The sequence below is a fragment of the Polychytrium aggregatum genome (assembly GCF_025602895.1).
Source record: "Polychytrium aggregatum strain JEL109 chromosome Unknown BJ171scaffold_207, whole genome shotgun sequence".
Taxonomy (NCBI): domain Eukaryota; kingdom Fungi; phylum Chytridiomycota; class Chytridiomycetes; order Polychytriales; genus Polychytrium; species Polychytrium aggregatum.
The window spans coordinates 31,843-54,479 of NW_026516409.1; the positions used below are offsets into that span (position 1 = coordinate 31,843).

General features: G+C 54.5%; 3 protein-coding genes across 3 annotated transcripts; 2 read left to right on the top strand and 1 right to left on the bottom strand.

The window, feature by feature from the left end:
- Positions 1–7,605: 7,605 nt before the first annotated feature.
- On the bottom strand, positions 7,606–10,916 carry BJ171DRAFT_607631 (chaperonin Cpn60/TCP-1 family). Its single transcript, XM_053115233.1, has 10 exons — positions 10,722–10,916; positions 10,452–10,537; positions 9,764–10,101; positions 9,447–9,628; positions 9,215–9,341; positions 8,966–9,141; positions 8,513–8,829; positions 8,219–8,391; positions 7,999–8,127; positions 7,606–7,882 (listed from the first exon to the last, which is right to left on the bottom strand). The coding sequence occupies exons 1-10, from the start codon at positions 10,789–10,791 to the stop codon at positions 7,828–7,830; spliced, it is 1,653 nt and encodes a 550-aa protein (XP_052961484.1). The 5' UTR covers positions 10,792–10,916; the 3' UTR covers positions 7,606–7,827.
- Positions 10,917–11,164: 248 nt separating this feature from the next.
- Positions 11,165–13,700, top strand: BJ171DRAFT_547885 (mitochondrial carrier domain-containing protein). Its single transcript, XM_053113026.1, has 5 exons — positions 11,165–11,606; positions 11,835–11,924; positions 12,215–12,482; positions 12,633–12,837; positions 12,983–13,700. The coding sequence occupies exons 1-5, from the start codon at positions 11,313–11,315 to the stop codon at positions 13,566–13,568; spliced, it is 1,443 nt and encodes a 480-aa protein (XP_052961485.1). The 5' UTR covers positions 11,165–11,312; the 3' UTR covers positions 13,569–13,700.
- Positions 13,701–18,095: 4,395 nt separating this feature from the next.
- BJ171DRAFT_483210 (adenylate kinase-domain-containing protein) lies at positions 18,096–22,591 on the top strand (the record flags this gene model as incomplete). The annotated part of the gene is made up of 16 exons (XM_053108963.1): positions 18,096–18,185; positions 18,360–18,623; positions 18,717–18,891; positions 19,102–19,250; positions 19,360–19,655; positions 19,823–19,875; positions 20,194–20,357; positions 20,565–20,631; positions 20,804–20,850; positions 21,159–21,350; positions 21,410–21,496; positions 21,596–21,763; positions 21,815–21,941; positions 22,015–22,061; positions 22,161–22,352; positions 22,489–22,591. Coding segments are annotated over 16 exons (2,221 nt in total), but the record flags the coding sequence as incomplete, so codon positions are not given.
- Positions 22,592–22,637: the final 46 nt, after the last annotated feature.

Here is a 22,637-nt window from a genome sequence, read left to right on the forward strand (position 1 = left end):
CGCACCCCGTCCTTCCAGCCGCCCGCCCAGGAGCCTCCGGTTCTCTACTCCGAGCCGATGCAGATCGACGCCGCCGTCGTCAGCCGCCTGACCCCCGAGGAGAAGAACCGCCGCTTCCAGGAGCGCCTCTGCTTCCGCTGTGGCAAGCCCGGCCACGTCGCCAAGTCCTGCCCCCTCAAGTCCGGCTCCCGTGCTCCCGCCTCTGGTTCCCGCTTCCCCGGCTCCCGTCCTCAGGCTCCCGGCTCCCGTCCCCGTTCGAAGGTTGTCCGAACCATCGTCTACGATGATGGTGAGGAGGAACACTTCGAGTCGGGAAACGACCAGGCCCAGATCTAAGTGGAGGCTTAGATCTGGAGCCGTCTCCCCTTCCTCCAGAAGCAAGCGTCGATGGTAAGGAGCATGAGGTAAGTGTCGAACGCATGGCTATGTGTGGAATGATCAATGTAGTCGGTGGTGGATCGCACTCTGTCAAACCCGCCTCTTCTAAGGGCACATCTGGCTCCCAGATGTCTTTGACAGAGCTCCCGATCTCCACACCACCTGCGAACTTGGTCATCTGCTCGAACCATGCTGCCGACACTGATCTCTGCTCCGAGCCTTCTTCGTGCGTCTCGTCGATTTCTTCGTCTTCTCCCGTTTTCTCCGCTTCTCTTGTTCTCCCTTCTGGTCGCTCCCTCTCTTGCCAACTTCTCGTCGATTCTGGTGCCTCCGGCAACTTCATCGACGAGAGCTTTGTTGACCGCTTCTCGGTCCCCCTCGTTTCCAAATCCACTCCCCTCCCTGTCCAAGGTGTCGATGGCCAGCCACTTTCTTCCGGCCCCATCACTTTTGAGACGGAACCCCTCAAGATTGTTCTTGGGGACTACACTCAACACCTTTCCTTTGATGTCATTAAGTCTCCCCACCAACCCGTTATCCTTGGCTATCCCTGGCTGCAGTCCATCGAACCCAGGCTTCACTGGGCTCGTGGACTCCTTTGCCTTCCCCGTCCTGCAAGCCACATCCTCAAGGTTGTGGATGCCTCTTCCCTCCCTTCCGTTTCTTCCGTTTCTCCTTCTCCCCTTCCTCTTGTTGGCGACACACCCAATGTTTTCCCTCGTGCCTCTACCGACACCACTGTGGTGCTCGCTTCTTCGCCTCGCACCGTTTGTACTCGCGAAGATGATCAGAATAAAGTGATCGCTCAACGTTATTCTGATTGTGTTCCGAGTGAGGTGCCCTGTTCCTGTGCTGCTCGTCCTGGTCCCTCCGGTCTCGTCTCCGTCCGTCCTGGTCTCCCCGGTCCCGTTGCTCCCAGCCCCGCTCCTGTCCGTGTCCAAGCGATCAGGTACAAGTCGTTGGAGCAGTCCGTCCTCGACACACAGTCTAGCCCCGACCCCCTGACTGTGTTCCAAGTCCTCGTCCTTCCTGCCACCGATCCGGATCCGACGCCCCTCTCGACGTCGATCCCCGAGGAGTACAAGTCGTTTGGCTCAGTCTTCTCGAAGCAGGAAGCCGACTCGTTGCCCCCGCACCGGACGTACGACTGCCCGATCGACCTGGAGCCCGGCAAGACCCCCAAGTTCGGACCACTCTACTCCCTGTCAGAGCCCGAACTCAAGGCCCTTCGTGAATACCTCGACGACAACCTCGTCAAAGGGTTCATCCGTCCTTCGTCCTCTCCCGCCGGTTCCCCGATCCTCTTCGTCAAGAAGAAGGACGGCTCTCTGCGTCTCTGCGTGGACTATCGCGCATTGAACACGATCACGGTCAAGAATCGTTATCCCTTACCGTTGATCAACGAGATGCTGGACCGAGTCCGGGACGCGAAGGTGTTCACGAAGCTGGACCTCCGCGGGGCCTACAACCTGCTGCGTATCCGCGCAGGCGACGAGTGGAAGACGGCCTTCCGCACTCGTTACGGCCAGTTCGAGTACTTGGTGATGCCCTTTGGACTCACCAATGCTCCGGCCACCTTCCAGCACTTCATCAACGATGTCCTTCGTGAGGAGCTGGACAACTTTGCGATTGCCTACCTTGACGACATCTTGATTTACAGCGCTGACCCCACTCAGCATGCAAATCACGTCAAGCAGGTCCTGGCCAAGCTCCAGGCTGCAAAGTTGTACTGCAAGCTGGAGAAGTGCGAGTTCTCCAAGGACAAGGTCTCGTTCCTCGGCTACGTCATCTCGCCCAAGGGTATCGAGATGGAACGAGCAAAGCTCTCCGCCATTGTCGACTGGCCCGTCCCCCGCAATGTCTCCGACCTTCGCTCCTTCATTGGGTTCTCGAACTTTTACCGTCGCTTCATTGACGGATATGCCAAGATCGCCGGTCCGCTCACGCTCCTGTTCAAGAAGTCCCAGGTCTTCCGCTGGTCCCCCGACGCCCACAAGGCTTTCCAGTCCCTCAAGGAAGCCTTCGTCTCCGAGCCCGTCCTTGCGCACCCCGACCCATCCAAGCCCTTTGTCGTGGAGTCTGATGCCTCAGACTTTGCGATCGGATGCGTCCTGTCCCAGCGCGGCTCCGATGGCCACCTGCACCCGTGCTCCTTTCACTCCCGCACGCTCATGGATGCTGAACGCAACTACAGCATCTATGAGAAGGAGCTCTTGGCCATCAAGGAGGCATTCGAGGTCTGGCGACACTACCTCGAAGGCGCCCAACACCCAGTCCAAGTCCTTACCGACCACAAGAACTTGGAATACCTGGCGTCGGCCCGCATCCTCAACCAGCGACACGCCCGGTGGTCGCAGTTCCTGTCTCGGTTCGACCTCCGGATTCAATACCTCCCCGGTCCAAAGAACGGCAAGGCCGACGCTCTCTCCCGCCGCCCGGACTACGTCCCTCCGTCCGCACCTGTGTCCAAGGAGCCTCCCCCGTTGCTGCCACCTTCGGCGTTCGCCTGTGCCGTCCGTCGCTCCTCGGATGCAAGTTCCACTCGCCCTGTGGACTTGCTCAAGCTCATTGCCGAGGAGCAACCAAAGGACCCGTCCCTGGACCAGCTCCGCAACGATCCCAAGTATGTCCTGAAGGATGATCTCCTCACCTTCATGGACAAGATCGTTGTGCCAGAGTCGTGTCGAGTCCCCGTCCTCAAGTCATGCCACGACCCTGTCGCTGTTGGACATCCTGGCATTCGGCGGACCCGAGCACTGATCTCGAGGCAGTTCTGGTGGCCCTCGATCCGCAAGGATGTCCAGGCTTATGTCTCGACGTGCGACACTTGTGCACGCTCGAAAGTCCCTCGACATAAGCCGTTTGGATACTTGCAGCCCCTCCCGACGGCATCGCGACCCTGGTCTCTGGTGACGATGGACTTTATCACCGACCTCCCCGAGTCCAACGGCAAGACTTGCATCTTTGTCGTCGTCGATAGCCTGACCAAGATGGCCCACTTCCTTCCCTGTCGGTCCCTCCCAAGTGCCGAGGAAACAGCGTCGCTGTTCCTCGACAACATCTTCCGCCTCCACGGTCTCCCGGACAACATCGTCTCGGACCGAGGAAGCCAGTTCACCTCGCGGTTCTGGCAGGCCCTGTGCTCGGAACTCGGCATCAAGACCAGTCTGTCCACGGCGTTCCATCCCCAAACCGATGGACAGACTGAGCGGGTCAACCAAGTCATCAACCAGCATCTCCGCTGCTACACCTCGTACCAGCAGGATGACTGGGCGATGCTGCTCCCGCTCGCCGAGTTCTCATACAACAACCTCGAGCACACCTCGACCAAGGCCTCCCCGTTCCTGGCGACTTACGGCTTCAACCCTCGATTCGAGTCTCCGGTCCTTCCTTCCAGTCTCGATGTCCCCTCCGCGACCGACCGAGTCGAACACCTTCAGCACAACTTGGCGTTGCTGAAGGAGAACCTCGAGAAGGCCAAGGCGGACTACAAGCGCTTTGCGGATGCCCACAAGTCCGACGCTCCCAAGTTCGCTCCTGGCGATCAAGTCTGGGTCCTAACACGCAACATCAAGACCACCCGTCCAAGCAAGAAGTTGGACTACCAGCGCATCGGACCCTACAAGATCGTCGAAGCCATCGGTTCCCTCGCCTTCCGCCTCGACCTTCCCAAGGATCTCAAGATCCATCCGGTGTTCCATGTCTCCCTCCTCGAGCCCCACAAGTCGAACACCCTCCCCGGCCGCATCCAAGACCCTCCTCCGCCAGTCCGCGTCGACGACCACTTGGAGTATGAAGTTCAGGAGATCCTCGACTCCAAGCTGGTCCGCGGTAAGTTGAGCTATTTCGTTGATTGGAAGGGCTACTCGACTGATCATCGCAGCTGGGAGCCCGCCAACTACGTTAACGCTCCCGACAAGATAGCCGACTTCCACCGCCGGTACCCCGACAAGCCTGGACTTATTGTTCGTAGGAGTGGCCGTAGTTTGGGGAGGGGATGATGTGATGATCATGCACGTTGGGAACACGTGTGGACTGCTGCGCGTGATGCACCGTGAGTCATGTTTGTTTGTCTTGGCGTGTATTCCCTGATTGGCTGGCGCCGATGACTCTTACTTCGCCTCCGACTGCGCTGTGCTTCGCCCCTCTCGCTGGATGCTCCGCCTCCCTCGCACCCCCTTCTCGTCCCTCGTTTGTCGCTCCACCCTTCTCGCCCACTTTCGCCCTTCGGTTTCCCTCTTGGCTATAAAGCCCCTCCTTTCTTGCACCCATTTTGTATCTTCAGTTCGAACAACACTTGTTGTTATCTGATAAGTCGTAATATAGCTTATCGTTGTTCGCCAAGCACCTGGTCGTCCAGTGTCGTTGCTTGTCGTGGTCCTCACAGAGACTCCCATTTCACATCGAACTTTTGGATAAAAGTCCTGACCACGCTTAAGATTTCCCAGAAGCTTACGACGGCCCGGCACCAACAGGCCAATGGCCAAGCCGAAGCAACGGTCAAGGACCTCAAGCAAAGACTGGTCCCATTCGCCAACTACAAGGGCGATAATTGGGACGAGGTGGTGCACCTGCTGGAGTTTGGACACAACGACTCGGTGCACACCTCCACCGGATTCTCCCCATTCTATTTGGCATTCGGGGTACACCCAAGGACGATGCCAGGCAACGAGCATGCCACCGATGATCGAGTGGCAACCTGGAGTCTCCTGGAGGACCTCGAAGCCATACGAAGGATTGCAACACAACAACTCCAGGAGGCTCAGGATCATCAAACCCGGAGCGGGAACGAGAGAAGACAGGCGGGGGAGGAGCTCAAGGTTGGAGACATGGTCCTCCTTGAGCGCGAAGGTATCAACTGGGAGGCCCACAAGTTCAGGCCAGACCAAATCATCCCGCGTCGGCTGGGTCCGTTCAAGATTACGGAGATCGAAGGACTCAACCACACCCTGGAGCTACCCCCTACACTAAGCCACATACACCCGACATTCCACCGCAAACTCCTGCGGAAGTTTATTGAGACGCCGGACGACTTCGCTTCAAGAGCGACTTACACAAGACCACCTGCAATCTCCTACGTCGAACCAATATTCAAGGTGGAGAAGTTGGTCAACGACAGAAAATACCGCAAGAAGCAACAGTACCTGGTACTGTGGGAAGGATATCCCCTTGAAGATGCCACTTGGGAATACGAAGACAACATCGCGGATGATGTGATAGAGGAATACTGGAGAGAGAAGGAGGTGGGTGTAGGGAGTAGTATGTAGTTAGAAATTTGATTTCAAATTTAGGGGGGGTGTGACACGATTGAGGATAATCGAGGTATAGCCGTGAGCGAGAGCTTTCTTACGATACCGATTTCATCCAGAACGGATGAGAACTGACTGCTGTAGCACCGTGGGAAAAATTGTAGTATATCGAGGGAGTAGTCCTGGGTTACTGTGTGTGTGTGTGTAGCTGGGGAACGGATAAGGAAATGGGGCACGCTCCTGTATGACTCTGGGCGCGTCAACGCGTCAGGCTGCTGGACATATACGGCCGCCACCTCGCCCTGCTCTGCTGGAGATCATCTGGAAAAATATAGTGGCCTTGGCTACACCGTAGCGGGCCTCAAGGAGGGTGCAAAACTGGCGGAAGTCTTGAAGCGCAGGGTCCTCAGTGCGGACGAGGCTTGCGAACCAGTCGGCGGGCGGGCCGGAGAGGAGCGAACCGACGAGGCCAACTCTGTGGCTGGCAGTTGGATAGCGGGCATCGTTCAGGGTTAGGACGATGTTGACCTTCGTGAGGAAGGTCCTGAGTTGACGGCGGTCCCCGGTAAACGGGTCGGGGAGACGGATGACGGGATCAGCCATAGCGAGGACGGGGTGAGGAAGAGAAGTCAAATGTAACGGACGGGGCGAGGGTGGACCGAGGCGAGGGCAAATAGGCAGGGCGAACAGGCAGGGCAAACGGGGACGGGGCCGAAAGGCGAAACTGGGAGCTGGACAGGAATATATTGCAGGAGGGGAGAGTACAGATGACTTCTCTTGCTGGGCTCTCGTGGGGCCGGAGGGGCAGCCCTTATATACTGAGGCCCAGCAAGAGACGATCGCGCGTGGCTTGGAACCAGCCAACGCACGCCCGATGTGGCGACCACGCCGGGTCGTCACAAGGGTCATTACTAGCAAAGTTTGATGAAGATTTAGTCAAAACTGACTGAGTCGTCATGTTTCATGTCTTAAAGTACAAAATATTGGACCACTTTTCGAAACCACTGTAACTCTACCTACCAACATTCATGCCCCAAGTGGATTATTCTCTTTCTCCAGTGCAAAGCGTACCTTTACCTCGGCAATACAACTTCGAAGGAATTAGCATTTCTATCTCTTGATACGCTCAATCACTTCTCTTTCCCGCATTCTCCCTTGGCCAATATTATTCATGTACTACCGTCACTACCCACAACGCCCCGGCTGAACTTTCTAGGTGACCTTTGACAACGAGCTCAACACCTCGCAGGTGTGCAGCGCTTGCCATGAACACCTTCGACCCAATGATCAGGATGCACTCGGAGTTGCATATTCCCACTTTGTCAGGAGCCGTATCTCGATTGTGGAGACTGTAGAGTGTCTCGAGGTCTTCACTCGGAGGTGTATTGTTAAATTGCTAATGGCTCTGTTGGACCCAAGCCATCTCATATTACACTTACCTATGCTCTTTGATCTACTCACTCGTTTCTCACTGAACACAGCGCAAAGTCCCACATTCTCGATACTATGACCATCTTCATTTCCACTATTTTGTTCTTCCCCGCCTGCTCGTTCACCTCGCGTCTCAGGCATTGTTTGTAACTCTTCCGTGTGTTGATAAATGCCAAAATGGGCTCCTCGTTATCCCGATCATCGAGATGACTTCGATCCTGTATTTTCCTATTCACTGCAATGTACTCCTGGTAGTGACGACAAGTCTTGGCCGCACAATTCCTCCATCCATATTTTATCGTCGCTTCTTGGTATCTTGTTGGGAGGCTAGCTTGATCCGCGGCCTATATCTCCCAAATAATATCGTTCCATGCCTGGAACCATCCTCAAACGTCTCACCACCGAATGTAATGAATCATCAACACATGAGGAATCTTGTGAAGGTTCCATATCATTGGCTCTCGCCCCAGAACCACCTCGATTACACTTATGATGCACACTCCGATTCACGCCACTCCCACAAATTTGTTCGCCATGTACTCGAGACTGGGTTGGGAGCTTGAATTTATATGAGTCCTGTGAGCTCAAGCACGCACCCGAGCCCCCACACATCGGCAATCATGGTGTTATTCGGGTGATTTAACTCCTCAGATGATGAATCATCTGACAAACATTCATCCTCCCTGAAAGCTCTGTAAACCCACGGCGAGTCGCCTCCGCATATCGCCACTTCCATATGATGGAATCCCTTGGTTACATCCTCGTGACCTTAATGGCCATGAGGATCTTCCTCCTTCTGTGGGGGGTCGAGCTTGATCATGTCGCTATAAGGAGAGGGATATTCGTTTGTTTAGTTCCAAAGTCGGCGGCCTCACCGATCACCTTGATCTCACTCTCGCCTTCCTCCGTCGCCACCACTCTCTTTCATTGATGAACGTACTCAATACGCAGGAGAGCGATTGCTGCTTCGGTGGCAGCCTTGAGTGACTTGATTTTGGAGATGGCAGGTTCCAAAACACCGGCTTTCATATTGTCACGAACAGTGCCGTTGATCAACTCAAGGCCAGACCTGAGTCGAGTACACCACAAGGACAAGAAGCATCGTTCCTTAATAAGCCTTGAAAGAGAACTCTGCACCGTCAGGATTGTATCATACTTACCATCGAAGATTGCGCTTTGCTTCGTCGGCGCCAGTGGCCTGGGAAGCGTTATGATAGGCCCGGAGACGGGCGATCAAATCGGTGGAATCTTTGGCGGCATTTACGGCAAGGGTTTTCGGAATCACGAGAAGGGCGTGGGCGAACTCTGCAATGGCGAGCTGTTCGCGCGAGCTCTGATGTCAAAGAAGCATTCATTAGGAGCCGTGACGGAGGCCATTTTGGTCCTAGATGCTTGGCACTGGATTCAATATGCTGTGGAGCTCTCGGTGTTTGCAATTGATCCAATCATCTCACCAGGGAGGTCGCAAAGTTTTCGAGGTAGATGGACAAGGCGGCTTCGACAGCTCCTCCACCTGGGACAACCGCGTTGCTTTCCAACGTTCGCTTGATAGCGCAAAGGCTGTCGTGGACAGAGCGCTCGACTTCATCCAGCATATAGTCATTCGCTCCCCGGAGAATGATCGATGCGGCACTATGAACCTTGGTGCCCTTGATGAGAATGCATTCGTCATCGGAGATCCGCTCCTGCACAACTTCATCAGCGTATCCGAGGTATCCGGTTTCGAATGTTTCTTCGCCCTCCAGATTGGCAAGGGTAGAAATAAGCGTGGCTAATTCGCAGCAATGCGAAGAGACAGAAAAGCGGCCCACAGTAGATGAGCGCGGGCCGGGAGGCAGCCGATTCTCCAATTCCGCAGTTTCCGTCGTTGTGGTTGCGGCAAATTCACCTTTCGCCCACATTCATACCTCCGGAAGCCTTGGCGATCCTCTTGAGGTCGTCCTTTTTCACGCGACGCACGGCCATAGCTCCGGCTTCGACAAAGAGCTTGAGGCAAAGATCGTCAATGCCCTTGGTGGTCAAAATGACGTTGGCTCCGGAGGCAAGGATCTTCTTGATCCGCTCGGTCGTAATTTCGATTTCCCTTGATAGGAAAAGAAGCGTATCAGGCAACAAGCCACTGTAGAACCTGCCGAGCTTTGTACACGCCGGCATACCTGCGACGAATGTCCTCAAGCTTGTCAGGGTCATCAATTACAATATTGACACCGAGGTGCATTCTGGCCTTTTGGAGGTTAATGTCGAGGCAGGCGATTTTTGCATCGATGACACGCGTTTTCATGGCTGCGCCAGGGATAACGGTGGTGGATTTTAGCTCGTGCTCAGTACCCGTCTTGCTCTGTATCAACTCCTTGGACCCAACACCAGCACCACTTCATTTCAGCGAACCTTGAGAAGCAACAGTGCAGTTCAAAGCGTAGCCCTTCACGAAAATGCTCTCGCGGGTTGATTTGCCATGGGCCTTCAGAATGTTGACGGCTTTGATTGGATACTTGACTTCTCCCTTTGGACTGGTGGTCTTCACAGCCAACATAGCGTCAACAACCATGCGGGAGAAGAATTCATCGTCACTAGTTTCATGGATTTTGTCAGCTGCTGGGCAGAGGCACTCATTTCCAAATCCAATACCTGCCCGCTTGTCCCCAGCTTGGGCGCACTGACTGGGCTGTACTGCTTAGGCTGAGCACATGGAGACGATAGCACACCTGCCAATGATCTTGGAAGACATGGACGTTTTGGCAATGTTGATCAGGCAGTCCTTGCCAAGAGCGTCGACTTTGACAGCCATTTGATCGGTAATAAACTTGATAGCCTCTTTTTGAGCCAAGCGGTAGCCCGATATGATTGTGGTCGGATGGATCCTGTTGCGGGTCAGCTCCGAGGCACGTTTCAAAAGCTCGGCGGCGATGATGACCACAGATGTAGTGCCATCGCCGACCTCTTTATCCTGCTGCTGGGCAAGTTCCACAAGGACCTTCCCGGCAGGGTGTTCGACCTCAAGCAGCCTCAAGATGGTTGCTCCATCATTGGAAATCGTGACGTCCTGCCAGAGTTGGGGCGATCGTCCAGCGTTAGTGATCTATCGACATTCTGAAATCGGATGTACTCAACGCGTCTGACCAGCGACCGCTCTCTGTCCGAAGCAGTGGATACTTTGTGACAGATAATCCAATCGCCCCAGATCAGCTCACTCGAGCACACGGCGGCTCTGGCTCGTCAAAAGATGTTGGTAACTCCCTCTGCCTATGATCGATCCCGCCCACAATTCGACCCAGATCAGCCTCCTCCTGGCCCTGAGAGCCACAAGGTGGCGATCTTGCCTGTGGAATCCATCAGAGCGAGATAGCGTTGCCCTTGGGTTATGAGCGCACAAGTTAAAGAACACAAATTTACCCCAATGTCATCGACGAGCATCTTGTCCAAGCCGACAGGGCCGAGGGAGCTCTTGACAATGTTGGCGATCGCGACAGCAGCCAAAACTAGAGGTGGAAAAAAAAATCGTTTGTCACGGCCTCTATGGAAAAGTAGCGATCCACGAACAAGCCCCAATCCAAATCGTTCAGCTATCTCAGCAGGCTGCCTGAGATCTGCTCCAGGGAAGCCAGACCCTGAGGGCACTTTGCGATCCACCAGCCGGAGACAGGGAATGCAGGCGTCACATACCATTCTGCGATCGGACTTCTGAGCCTGAGGTTCTGTTTCCACCGATAGCAAGCGCTTTCTCTACAGCCATCTTGACGAGGTCTCGGAGGTGCCAGGGAGACGGGGGTGATTGGGACAGCCGATGCGATCGCTGGTGTGGAGGAGACGGGGCACCTGGGTCCCTGGGCTGGGGAAACTGGCGGGGCTGGGTTGCAGCCAGGGCGAGGACCAGCGAGGACCAGCGAGAGCCTGCGAGAGTCTGCGAGGACGAGCGAGACGATTGTCCACGTGTCCCCCGCAAATGGAAACCCCGAAAATGAATTCTTCATTCGCTGCGCTTCATGCAGCAGCCAGCCTGTGGCCTGCCACCGGTCGAGTGGCGGGCTGGCTCGATCCGGTCTCCGCCCATGAGCCGTTTTTTTCGCGACTGTTGTCGGCCCTTGGTTTCCGGCTGCTTCTTCTTACCACTGCCGCCGGCTCTTCATCTCCCGTATCCAAGTCTTGCCAGCGATCGTCTCGTTCGCGCCTGCCTCTGGCCCTTTGTTTCCTACTCCAGCTCAAAAACACCCACCACAGCCGGCCATTTTCTTGGACAAACCCGTGGACCCAGTCATGGATCAATCTAGCCCCCAGGAGCCATACTCCTTCAGCTCCTTCCAGCCCAAGACCAACCTTCCCTACCCAACCGTGCCCCCGCAGTTGACCCAATTTCGGACTGGTAGCAGCCTCCCATTCCAGCCGCTCTCTGAAGTGGAGTCGGACCCGATCACTAACAAAAGCGGGTTCTGGGCGGAAGGCGATGCCCAAGAGAGCGCAATGTCCTCCAGGGAAATCCTAGTTTATGCTGGACTCAAGTTTCTTGCATCGGCCCTTGTCTGCCCCTTCGAGGCCGTCAATATTCTCAGGGTAAGTTGTGACCGGTCGGCTTGGTAGACCGAGTGACTCATATCTCCACGAGCCTGGGCATCGTCATAACATTCTATAAAGTCGTGCCCCCCCCCCACAAGCGCATTGTATCATCAAGCGCCGTACCGATGCCTGTCGTTGGTCGCTCTCCTCCCCAGGGGCGACCGTTTCTACCCGCCTTCCCCAGCTAATTCCTGCGTCACCGTCTTTTCATCACGCCTCGAGCAGCAAATTCAATATAGCCCCTCGGACTTCCATCAGGCCCAGCTCTCGATGTCGGATGAACCCGGAGCCACCCACACCAACCACCCACCGGATGTATGGTCTGCGTCCTGGAGATGCCACATTTGCTCCGCCTGTTGGTCGCTTGTGCCGAAACACCTTGAGCGATTTTGTGTCTCCGTGGCCCCTTCCTTTCAGCACTGCCCTCGACAACCGGGATCGACTGATCGACTGATCGACTGATCGACTGATCGACTGATCGACTGATCGACTGATCGACTGATCGACTGATCGACTGATCGACTGATCGACTGATCGACTGATCGACTGATCGACTGATCGACTGATCGACTTATTCCCCTCGACTCCCACTCGACTCTATGTAGCTGGAACAGGATTTTGAAGATTCAGATACCGCAGCTGGCGACCAGTCGGATCCATACCACCTCGCTTCCACCCAGCCCCAGAAGCATGACAATCGGCAATACCGGGGCCCAAAATCGTCTGTAGACTCGGCAGGGTATCTAATTCAAACATCGTTCGATAGAAACGACCCAACCCGTCCTGCGTTCAAACTTCCGATACTGGAAGGATCCGCCTTTTCTTCTATTGCCCAGATTGTGCGCCAGGAATCGCTCGCTTCCCTATGGAAAGGTCTGCCTCAGCTAGATCCGACATGTCGTTGCCATGAGAAAGCACTTGCGCAAATCAATCTCGTAGATGGATGTGACCCCTAGTTCTCCCCCCCCCACTTTGTCTCTCAAGCCCGGTTTGCTCATCGAATGTTCATAACCGGTCCTGTAGGTCAATTTTCCCATTGGTGCTTTGATATGAGCCACATGTTCATGCAACCCTCTGTGGAAACAATGCTCAACGACACCTTTGAAATCGCGGATGCATCCATTCCCCTTGTTCATCTGCAGCACCCTGGACCGAATCTCACCACCATTGTGGCGAGCTATGCCCTGACTGGATTCATTCTCTCCCCGCTAGATCTCGTGCGGACACGGTACGAGCCCTATTTTGCTACAAATGGAGTAAATCCGCTTGATGTATCTTATCCATAACCTTGCAGTTCATGGATTTAGCCGATAGTTGCCTAACATGACGCTGATTTTGCGACCGTTGGCTGATCGTCGTCCCGGATTTCCTAGCTTGATTGCCCAGACTGCTCACCGCCACCATCGAAAATATAAGGGTACACTCCACGCGCTGTCGACTGTCCTCGAGGAAGAAGGTCTCACCACGCTCTATTTCGGAACTCACTGCCTTCCCACCTTGATCCACTTCACTGTCCAACCATTCTTTAAGAACGCCACGCAGCTGATCATCCAGCGATGGCTGAGGTTGTCTTCGGATGAGTCGCCCCTCACCGTCCTTGTGGCTGAAGTTGGTCTGATCGGGCTCGAAATATTCATCTCCATGCCGATCGAGACAGTCAAGCGTCGACTCCAGTGCCAGGTATCGACGCCGTTTCCCAAAGAGCCCAAATACGAAACCATGATTCAGCAGAGCAAGATACCCTACACGAGCTTTTGGGACTGCTTCTGGCGAATTATCAAGGAAGAAGGTGGGGTCAGAGTCAAGGGCCGTCATGGTAAAGTGTCACGCCGCAGAGGCTGGCTGAGTACCTGGGGGCTCAAGGGTCTGTACAAAGGCTGGAAGCAGCGCCTCGCCGCCAGAATTCTGCTATTGCTGCTCAACACTCTCACCAATGCTCTTGAAGATTCGGAACCATGATCGATCGCCGCGCGTCATCAGTCGGAATCTTCGAACCTACCTTCCGCCGCCCATCATCGATTCGAGATGCAGCACAGCTTATTAGGACTACCTACCATATCTTGACCATTGAATACATGTCCACTGCGACTGATCCTTGACTCCTGGCGACAGACCTCGCTGTCAGGCTTGATAAGGCCTCGTGGGCAAGGCAAGCCATCGTAATTTAGCTCTGGATCATTCCATGACTGAAGATGAGCCATAGTTCAGAGCAGGTCTCATCAATGGGTATCTGATTGAGTCGTTCTTCAGCAGTTGCTATGCCAGTCGCCGTCGACAGGCTTCTGTTGGACCAAGTGGCTGTCAGTCACGCGTGACACTGATCCCATAGATCAATCTTCATGGCCAAGGATCGATCTACGCATCATGACCAGCAATGATTACAGCGTATCCACCAAAAAACGGGACACCCAGGGTTTTGACCATTGATCAATATTTTGTTACCCAATACCATCGCGCGCTGGCCATGACCATTCGCCACACAACCACTCTCCAGAGGAAAGTTTCACTCTCACTCTGCCACACTGCCCTACAGCGAGCAGGTCTCTCACACAAGAGTGCAACACACCTCTACAAGTCCAAGCGACTGGATGAGCGAGTGGCACAGTTCAGGGACCAGGTCCGCTCCATCGACCCACGACGATTCGTTTTTGTCGATGAGACAGGGATCAGGAAATCCATTTTCCCTCTCTACGGATACTCACCGAAGGGTGCTCCGCTTCGCCAGCGCAATCACATGAAACACAAGTCCGTCTCGGCTGCATTTGCCATCAACCACTCTGGTGTGCTGCATCGCATGTACATCCCCACATCATTCAAGACACACTCGATGGTCGAGTTCTTTGAGCGAGCGAGCTTCCCAGACGACTCTGTGATTGTGATGGACAATGTCAGCATGCACAAGACACGGGCTGTCCTGGACTGCATCGAGCGCCGAGGATGGTCAGTGATCTTCACCCCACCTGCCTCGCCCGACTTCAATCCCATCGAGAACTTCTTTGGGGTTGAGTCCCCACCGATTTGGGGTTGAGTTCCTCCAATTTGGGGTTGTCCCTCCAATCAAGCCGCCATTTTCACGCCCAAATCCCTGGCTTGAACCTCTCGGCGATTTTTGAACAGGGTCGCTTCCAACCAGCCCGCAAAGACGGGTTCCTGCTCTCGGGTATAAATGTCCCACCTTCGTCCTGCTGCTTTCTTCCCTCACCTCGCCTTGATCGGATCATCGCGCTATTGTACGATAAAAAAAAGTCTCTGCTCTGACCAGTACCACTGGCAGGCACCCAGCATCCTCTGCCCCCATGCCTCCGAAGCGTAAGGGTACCGGTAATGGCCAGCCTCGGCCACCCAGGCCCAAGAAAGCCAAGTCACAGTCGGAGCCTGTCTCTGGTTCGTATTCTGATCCCACGCATGCTTGGTCGTCTGTTGCTCCGTCGCTCACCACCACTGCTTCTGCAGATCCAATGGATGTCGATCCCACCGAGCCTGGTCCCTCATCTGGTCCTGTCAAGCGATGTCCCAAGTGCGACGGTACCGACCACGAGCGAAGCAACACCAACAGGTGTCCCGAATATCACCCCCTCAAGAGTTCTGTCGTCCCACTCGTGGATGGAAGGTCATCTGCCCCTCAGTTCAGCTGCTTCAAGCAGACGATGGATGGCTGTTGTCTCAATCCCGCTCTCCGCGACAAGATCCAGGCCACCGTCGAGGCCATGACCCAGATCCAGTTCGAGGCATCCAGGCTGCTCAACCTGCACATCCTCCGGTGCATCGAGCAGGATCTTCCCGTCCCCGTCATCTCCAAGTCCACCCCTGCTTTCATCCGCCAATGCTTCAAGATCGTCCAGGACGGTGCGCTCTCCCCGACCAGGGACACCAAGAAATACAACGAGCATCTGGTCGCTTCCTTTCGCGACTATCAGACCACTCGGCACGCAGACCTGCCTCCGGCCCCTCGTCTGCCTGATGGTGCTCACAGTCAGCTTCTCACACTGGCTGTCAATGCCTATGCCACCAACTGCACCACGCACCTCGATCTGGCCTACTGGCGACTCCTTCGCCGCTTCTGCGCTGCCGTCTTCCCAGCCAACAAGCACAAGCACGAAGCCATCGAGGCTTGTCTCGAGCTCTTCGAGAAACCAGGGCAGACTCCACCCAAGGCCGATCTCGAGTTCCTCTATCCAGACTTTGGCCACGTCCTGGACGAGTTTCGGTACAGCAACGACCAGGACCGCTTCCGGGCCCTACATCGCCTCTCACACCATGTGGGAATCCTCGCCCGGGACAAGATGGTCGACAATGTCCACAAGTGGATCGACTGTGACATGCCCGCCCTCCGAGTCACCGAGCTGCAGCGCCAGGCCAAGCTGGACGAGCTCACTGCCAGAGGCATTCCCTCCGACGACAAGAGGTTCACCAACGCCAAGTCTGAGCTCGGCACCACCAAGGCCAAGATCAACAAGCTGGCATCCAGACTCAAGTGGGCCCTCAAGCAGCTCGCTCTGGACACTCCTCCGGCCGTGTGCACGATGGTCCCTCTGTGCACTGCGAAGGCCAAGTATGTCAAGATTGACACGGCCACTCTTTGGCAACTCCTGGGTCCAAAGAAGCGCCTTGACCTCACCAGGGACAAGCTCAAGGAAGAAGGTGATGACGGTGTCAACAACCAGGATCGTCTCTGGCGCAGTTGCTTCAAGCTGCGTAGTTCCCCCTTCCGTGACCGGGATATCAATCACAAGCTGTTCAACTACGAGATCAGCACCGATGGCATTGGATGCACCATCGGTCTCGTCAAGTTTGTGCGTCGAACCGATCGCACCGAGACCATCGAGCCTCCTCCGACTGCCGAGCAGCGCATCCAGGCCATCGGCAACCCAGACCCCAACCGCACCACTTGGATTGGAATTGACCCAGGCGTCGGCTCCATCTTCACGGCGGTCATCCAAGCACCGGGCCACCAAGACGAGGTGGTCTCATTCTCGAATGGTCACTATCAGCACATGTGTGGCCACAGGTCCGATACTAAGTGGCACAATACCAAGAAGAAGCAGCTCAGCATCGAGACCTGGATGTCGACCACCCCCTCGCCCAAGGTGTCGTCCTCGGAGGCTTTCAAGGTCCATCTCACCCATGTCCTGCGACCGGAGCTGCGAGTGCAGCTCGACTTCCACCTTGGCAAGAAGGCCCGTCACCATCGCTTCACGGGCCACAAGAGGCGCCAAGTGGCCGTCGACAGGATGTGCAAGGCCGTCCTGAAGCACGCCCCGATACGGACCGATGTGGTCATCGCCTTTGGCAATGCGTCATGGCGTCAAGGCAAGGGCTATGCATCCAGCCCTCGGAGGCAGCGGTTTGCTCAGTACTTTGAGCAATTCGAGCACCACCGACGCCGTCCCAATCACCATCATGGAAGCGTCAAGGTGGCCTCGACGAACGAGTTCAACACCTCGCAGGTGTGCTCCAAGTGCCTGGAGCCAGTTCGGTTGGAAGGACTCGATGCGCCCAGTGTTGCGAATTCCCACTTTGTCAGGAGCTGCAAGAATCCCAGCTGCCGGACAGTGTGGAATCGCGACGTCAATGCGGCGCGCAACATGATCACAGTATGCAGGTCGATTGTGGAGATCGGAGAGCGACCGGCGGTCTTCACTCGGAGGCTGCCAAAGTGATCTGTTTTATTTCTTGTGGCTTTGCTTGACGCAAGCACATCGCATACTACAGGTTCATGGAAACGGCTATATTGTCCCGTTTTTTTTCTGAATAAAGTGTACGATGGATTGCTGCACACCAACCTCGATTTCATTTTGACCGCTCTTGCGCAGTGGCCAGACTGGTGATCGAGTAGCCACGGTATACTTTATTCAGAAATAACGGGACACCACACCCGCTTTCATCAAGATGTAGTCTGTGATGAGCTCGCGTCAAACAAAGCCATGAGAAATAGAACAGATCACTATGACAGCCTCCAAGTGAAGGCTACCGGTCGCTCTCCGTCTTCACAATCGACCTACACACTGGTATCGGAGCGCCAGCGGTGAATGGTGCTCTTGGACACACTGAATGACGGTGTAGCACCGCAACGCAGAATGGTCATAGCCAGCGTGGGTAACAAAATATTCGGCCCATGACCAAATCACCAGGGTGACCCGATTGACTGTTAACAATGCTAGTGCAGTGAAGGATTCGGATGGGAGGGTCGACGCAGCGTCTGTGTTCCGTCGTCGAAACCCGATATCTATGGGGGAGGGGGCCGTGAGAGTGCAGGGAGAGGGTCTTTGATTCACTTGATATTGTGTGTCGTCAGAACAATGATCCGCTCGTTTAGAACAATACCGTGGCTGTCGGCCCTTCCGGCAATCGAGAATAGCCGCAGCCAGACCAAGCGGAGCGTGACCCATAGCAGCAACAGGCGACGAAGGGGCGATGTTCTCTGCATTTCAAAGGCAGTTGGCTCTGGACGAAGGGGCTCACGATATCCCTTTCACTCCACCCACAATGTGGTCCTTACAGCAATTTGTTCAGAACGAAACATATCAAGAAGCACGCGACTACTTTGAGCGCAACCAAATTAATCAGCTTCTCGAGGTTAGTTGATACAACGACGATCATTGAGCCTAGAGTTCGATGTTTGGGGCTTCTGGCCGCCCACCCCCGGAAGTGTGATCCTCACTCGATCTTTGGTGAGCTGGATTTCCCAGCTCGATGGACGGCGCCGTGCCCCGGTCGCTAAAACCCTGAGCATGTGCTTGGATATCACAGAGCATCATTACGGGTTTGACATTTGCACAGCCGGACGACCCGCTGCTCTTCATCGAAGATTGCATCAGCCGAATCCGGGCAGAGAAGCTCCTATCGGAGAAATCGCGCATTCGATGGGATCTGTTCATTCCCGCCGAAGCGAAAGAGGAGCAGCTCCAGCGAGAACTCTCGCTCAGGTCCCTTCTTGAACAAGACCCTCTCAGGCCAACGCTCAACCGGAAGAAATATCGCATTGCACCCCTTCCTCTGTTGCCAACAAAGAAGGTAAGAAGACTCGGTGGCTCGGTGCCGAAGAGTTACAGGCGTGGTCGCTGTCGTGCCGAGCCAACCCCATCAAATGATGTGTGTTTCCTGCAGCCCAGCACATCCAACGATCTCCAGAGAGTCTCGACCCCAGCAGATATACGCAGTGCAAGCGTGGCTTTTGCAGCAGATGCCATCCCGGCCAAGGCTGTCCTGCCCGGAATTCCACCCAACGGACAATCCAGGCCTCGAGGCAATATCGTATTCGTCCTCGGAGGTCCGGGATCTGGTAAGCAACGTCGGTGAGTGGCATTGGTGGCGATTGTCACGGTGATGATCTTGTCTTCCACTTGCACTTCCTCACGAACTCGGCTCTGGAAATTGAGACCCTTGATCGGATGCTGGCTCCTCCGAGCTCCGGCTAGAGGCAGCACCCGAAAGTCTGATATCCTGGCATATGTATCTCGCCACCGATGCTGCCGATGCGTTGGTTGACCAGGAAAAGGAACCCAGTGCGTCAGACTAGCCCAAGAATTCAAGTACGCTCACTTGTCTGCTGGGGATTTGTTGCGGCAAGAAGTCTCCAGTAATTCTCCAATGGCCAAGGAAATCGACTCAATTATGAAGGAGGGGAAGATCGTGCCGATGGTATGGCCATATGCCGCCTGCAATGAAAAAGCAACGCCCCGTGCCATGCGATTCCGACTCGGGCTGATCGACCACTTGTCCTTGTGAATGACTCTGCGGTGTGTGGCAGGAAATCACGATTCGGCTCCTCCGCCAGGCCATGGATGCCGCAAAAGACTGCCCTGGGTTTCTTATCGATGGCTTCCCGAGACAGCTCGACCAAGCCAAAGTGTTTGAAGAACAGATTGCCGCATGCAAACTTGTTCTGTTCTTTGATTGCCCCGAGCCTGTCTTGGAGAAGCGCTTGTTGAAACGGGGAGAGACCAGCGGCCGAGCAGACGACAACATCGATACGATCAAGAAACGCTTCAAGACCTTTGTCGATACCAGCTATCCTGTTATCGAGTACTTCACCCGCCTCGGCAGGTGTGCCAAGGCAGGTGCATGCTATGTGCGGCTGTGCTGTGAATAAGTCATGGCGCAGTGTGGCCGTGTTTGCGGCGTTGCCTCATTTCTTCCCCACAACCCCCCCCTACCGGGTTTCTCCAGATTTCGTCCGAACCGCCAGTCGACCAAGTTTACGCCCAAGCCAGAATGAATCTTGTCGAGGGGCCGCTCAATCATCCGAACGTTATATTTGTGCTCGGTGAGTGTGTGTTTTTGATGTGGTGAACAGAGCCAATGCACTCATGATGAATCCCGGCTGCAATATTGTTTCCTGTTTCCCTGTTTCCCTGTTTCCCTGTTTCCCTGTTTCCCTGTTTCCCTGTTTCCCTGTTTCCCTGTTTCCCTGTTTCCCTGGTTCTCTCACCGTCCCTTGGCCCTGTCGGATGGAGGGCCACCTCCTATCCGTCGTTGCGGGGTGGGGTGTGTACAGAAATGGAACTACATAATGCTCAGAAAGCAGCCATGATAATATCCATTCCAACGTGGGCTCTCGCTCCTGCTCTCGAATGAACTTTAGGTGGACCGGGATCCGGAAAAGGAACACAATGTGCCATACTGGCCAAGCAGTTCAGACTCGCGCATCTCAGCGCAGGTGATTTATTGCGGCATGAAGTCGAGACGGGCTCGGTCGTTGGTCAGCAAGCCTCCGGTCTCATGAAGGAAGGGAAGATCGTACCAATGGTGAGCCATTGACAGTCGGCTCTGGTCGACAGTGCAGTCATGTTCCCATCGGGCATCACTCCCTTGTATACCGCTGCTATGCATTACATTGCGTTCTTCCTCATTCCAGCATCGATCTGGCTCCACACTCGATCTCGATCTCGATGCATTGTGGGCTTCTGAGCCCATCAGAAAACTAATAACGTACTCAAACTCATGCCCATCCAGGAAATCACCATTAGCTTGTTGAGGAAGGCCATGATTGAACATTTTAATACGATTGGATTTCTCATAGGTGGGTACTCGCACAAATAACTCTAAATGGCACATTGAGTCCAGTTCCAAGTCTATCAACGTGCACAGTGGCGTTCCCAACAGACTATAGAGATTGCTGTGGTGTCAAAGCTCGGTATCGCTTCCTGCTTAGGTATCTAATCCGAGATTCCTTCAACCACGGTGTAAAACAGATGGTTTTCCGAGAGCTCTCGACCAAGCAATTGAGTTTGAGCGAACAGTGAGTAGATTACACATCGGTGAACACGAGATTCTCTCATTCTTTGTCCACTAAAACCCGCCTTCATCCCCCTTCAACTTTCACTCACTCACTCACTCACTCACTCACTCACTCACTCACTCACTCACTCACTCACTCACTCACTCACTCACTCACTCACTCACTCACTCACTCACTCACTCACCCACTCACTCACTCTCTCTCTCTCACTCTCTCTCTCTCTCTCTCTCTCTCTCTCTCTCTCTCTCTCTCTCTCTCTCTCTCTCGCTCACTCACTCACTCTCTATCCTTGTAACTGCCAATCGTAGGTCGGACCATGCAAAAAGGTCCTCTTCTACAACTGTCCACTCGATGTGCTGGAGCAACGTCTCCTCGAGCGCGGCAAGACAAGCGGTCGTGCCGACGATAACATCGATACAATCAAAAAGCGCTTCGTTACCTTTGAGAACCAGAGCATGCCTGTTGTGCAGCACTACGAATCCGTTGGAAAGCTCGTAAAGGTAATGTGGGTTTTGTTGAATCGCAGTATGCTCATTCGGCTAACTCATTTCTCGTATAGATTTCATCAATTCCGACGATCGATGAGGTGTACGAGTTCACCAAGAGGGCCCTCGCAGATGTGCTCCCAATCAACCACCCAAATATAGTGTTTGTGATAGGTCTGGCCACGATGCTGTTGGCATGAACTTGCGAGTGTTGATAATCGTTAGTATTCACCAAATTGCTCCAACTCTCTTGGCTGCAGGAGGTCCTGGATCCGGAAAAGGAACGCAGGTGCTCCCGTTTGGCTCAAGAATTTGGCCTCATCCATCTCTCAACGGGCGATCTCCTGCGAGAGGAAGTCCAAAAGGGGTCGGAGACGGGCCTCAAGGCCGATGCCATAATGAAAGAGGGCAAGATGGTACCCATGGTAGTGTGTTGTCATAAGTTTAGGATAGGCAAATTGGATCATGTTGATTCAAAGCCGACGGACAAGCAGCACCGATCTCGTATCTCTGTCGAGCTCATCCTTCTCGTTTCGCAGAGCCTCATCCTCTCGTTGCTCCGGAACCGCATTCAAGAGAACCAAACAGCGCCGGGGTTTTTAATCGGTAGCGTATAGCAATCATGCAGTGCTGTATCGGACTGAAAGGCTGACCGTATTATGGAACTATTCACGATTAGATGGATTCCCAAGAAGTATGGAACAAGCAGTGGAGTTTGAGCGGATGGTATGACGATACGGTTGCAAATTTCCAGTCTTGACCGCTTTTGTTTCAGAAGTAGTACGGATGACTTCGTGGCGAGCTTATTCTTATGGCGGCCGATAGATTGGCCGTGGCCGAGTTGCGCTCTCGTTCAGCTGTCCTCTCGATGTCCTTGAGCGACGCTTACTGGAGCGCGGAAAGACAAGTGGCCGTGCAGATGACAACATCGACACAATCAAAAAGCGGTTCATCACCTTCCAGGAGGAAACCGTGCCGGTCATGAAGTACTTCAAAGACGACAGACGCGTTGTGGAAGTAAGCCTGTGGTCGCCGTCTGGGCAAGCCCAATCACCCTCAAACGGGGTTCTCAATACCAATTTGTCTGGACGAGTTGAATGAACAAGCATTCATGATCACAATACGAGCCACTGACTCACATCACTCTACCTAGATCACGTCCGTTGGAACCATAGACGAGGTGTACGAACAGGCCCGGACATCGTTCTTATTCATGAAGCCTCCAGTTCAACACCCAAACATTGTCTTTGTTCTTGGTAAGCACTCGATGCGCCGTTATGAAGGCCTGAAGCTGAAGTCAAA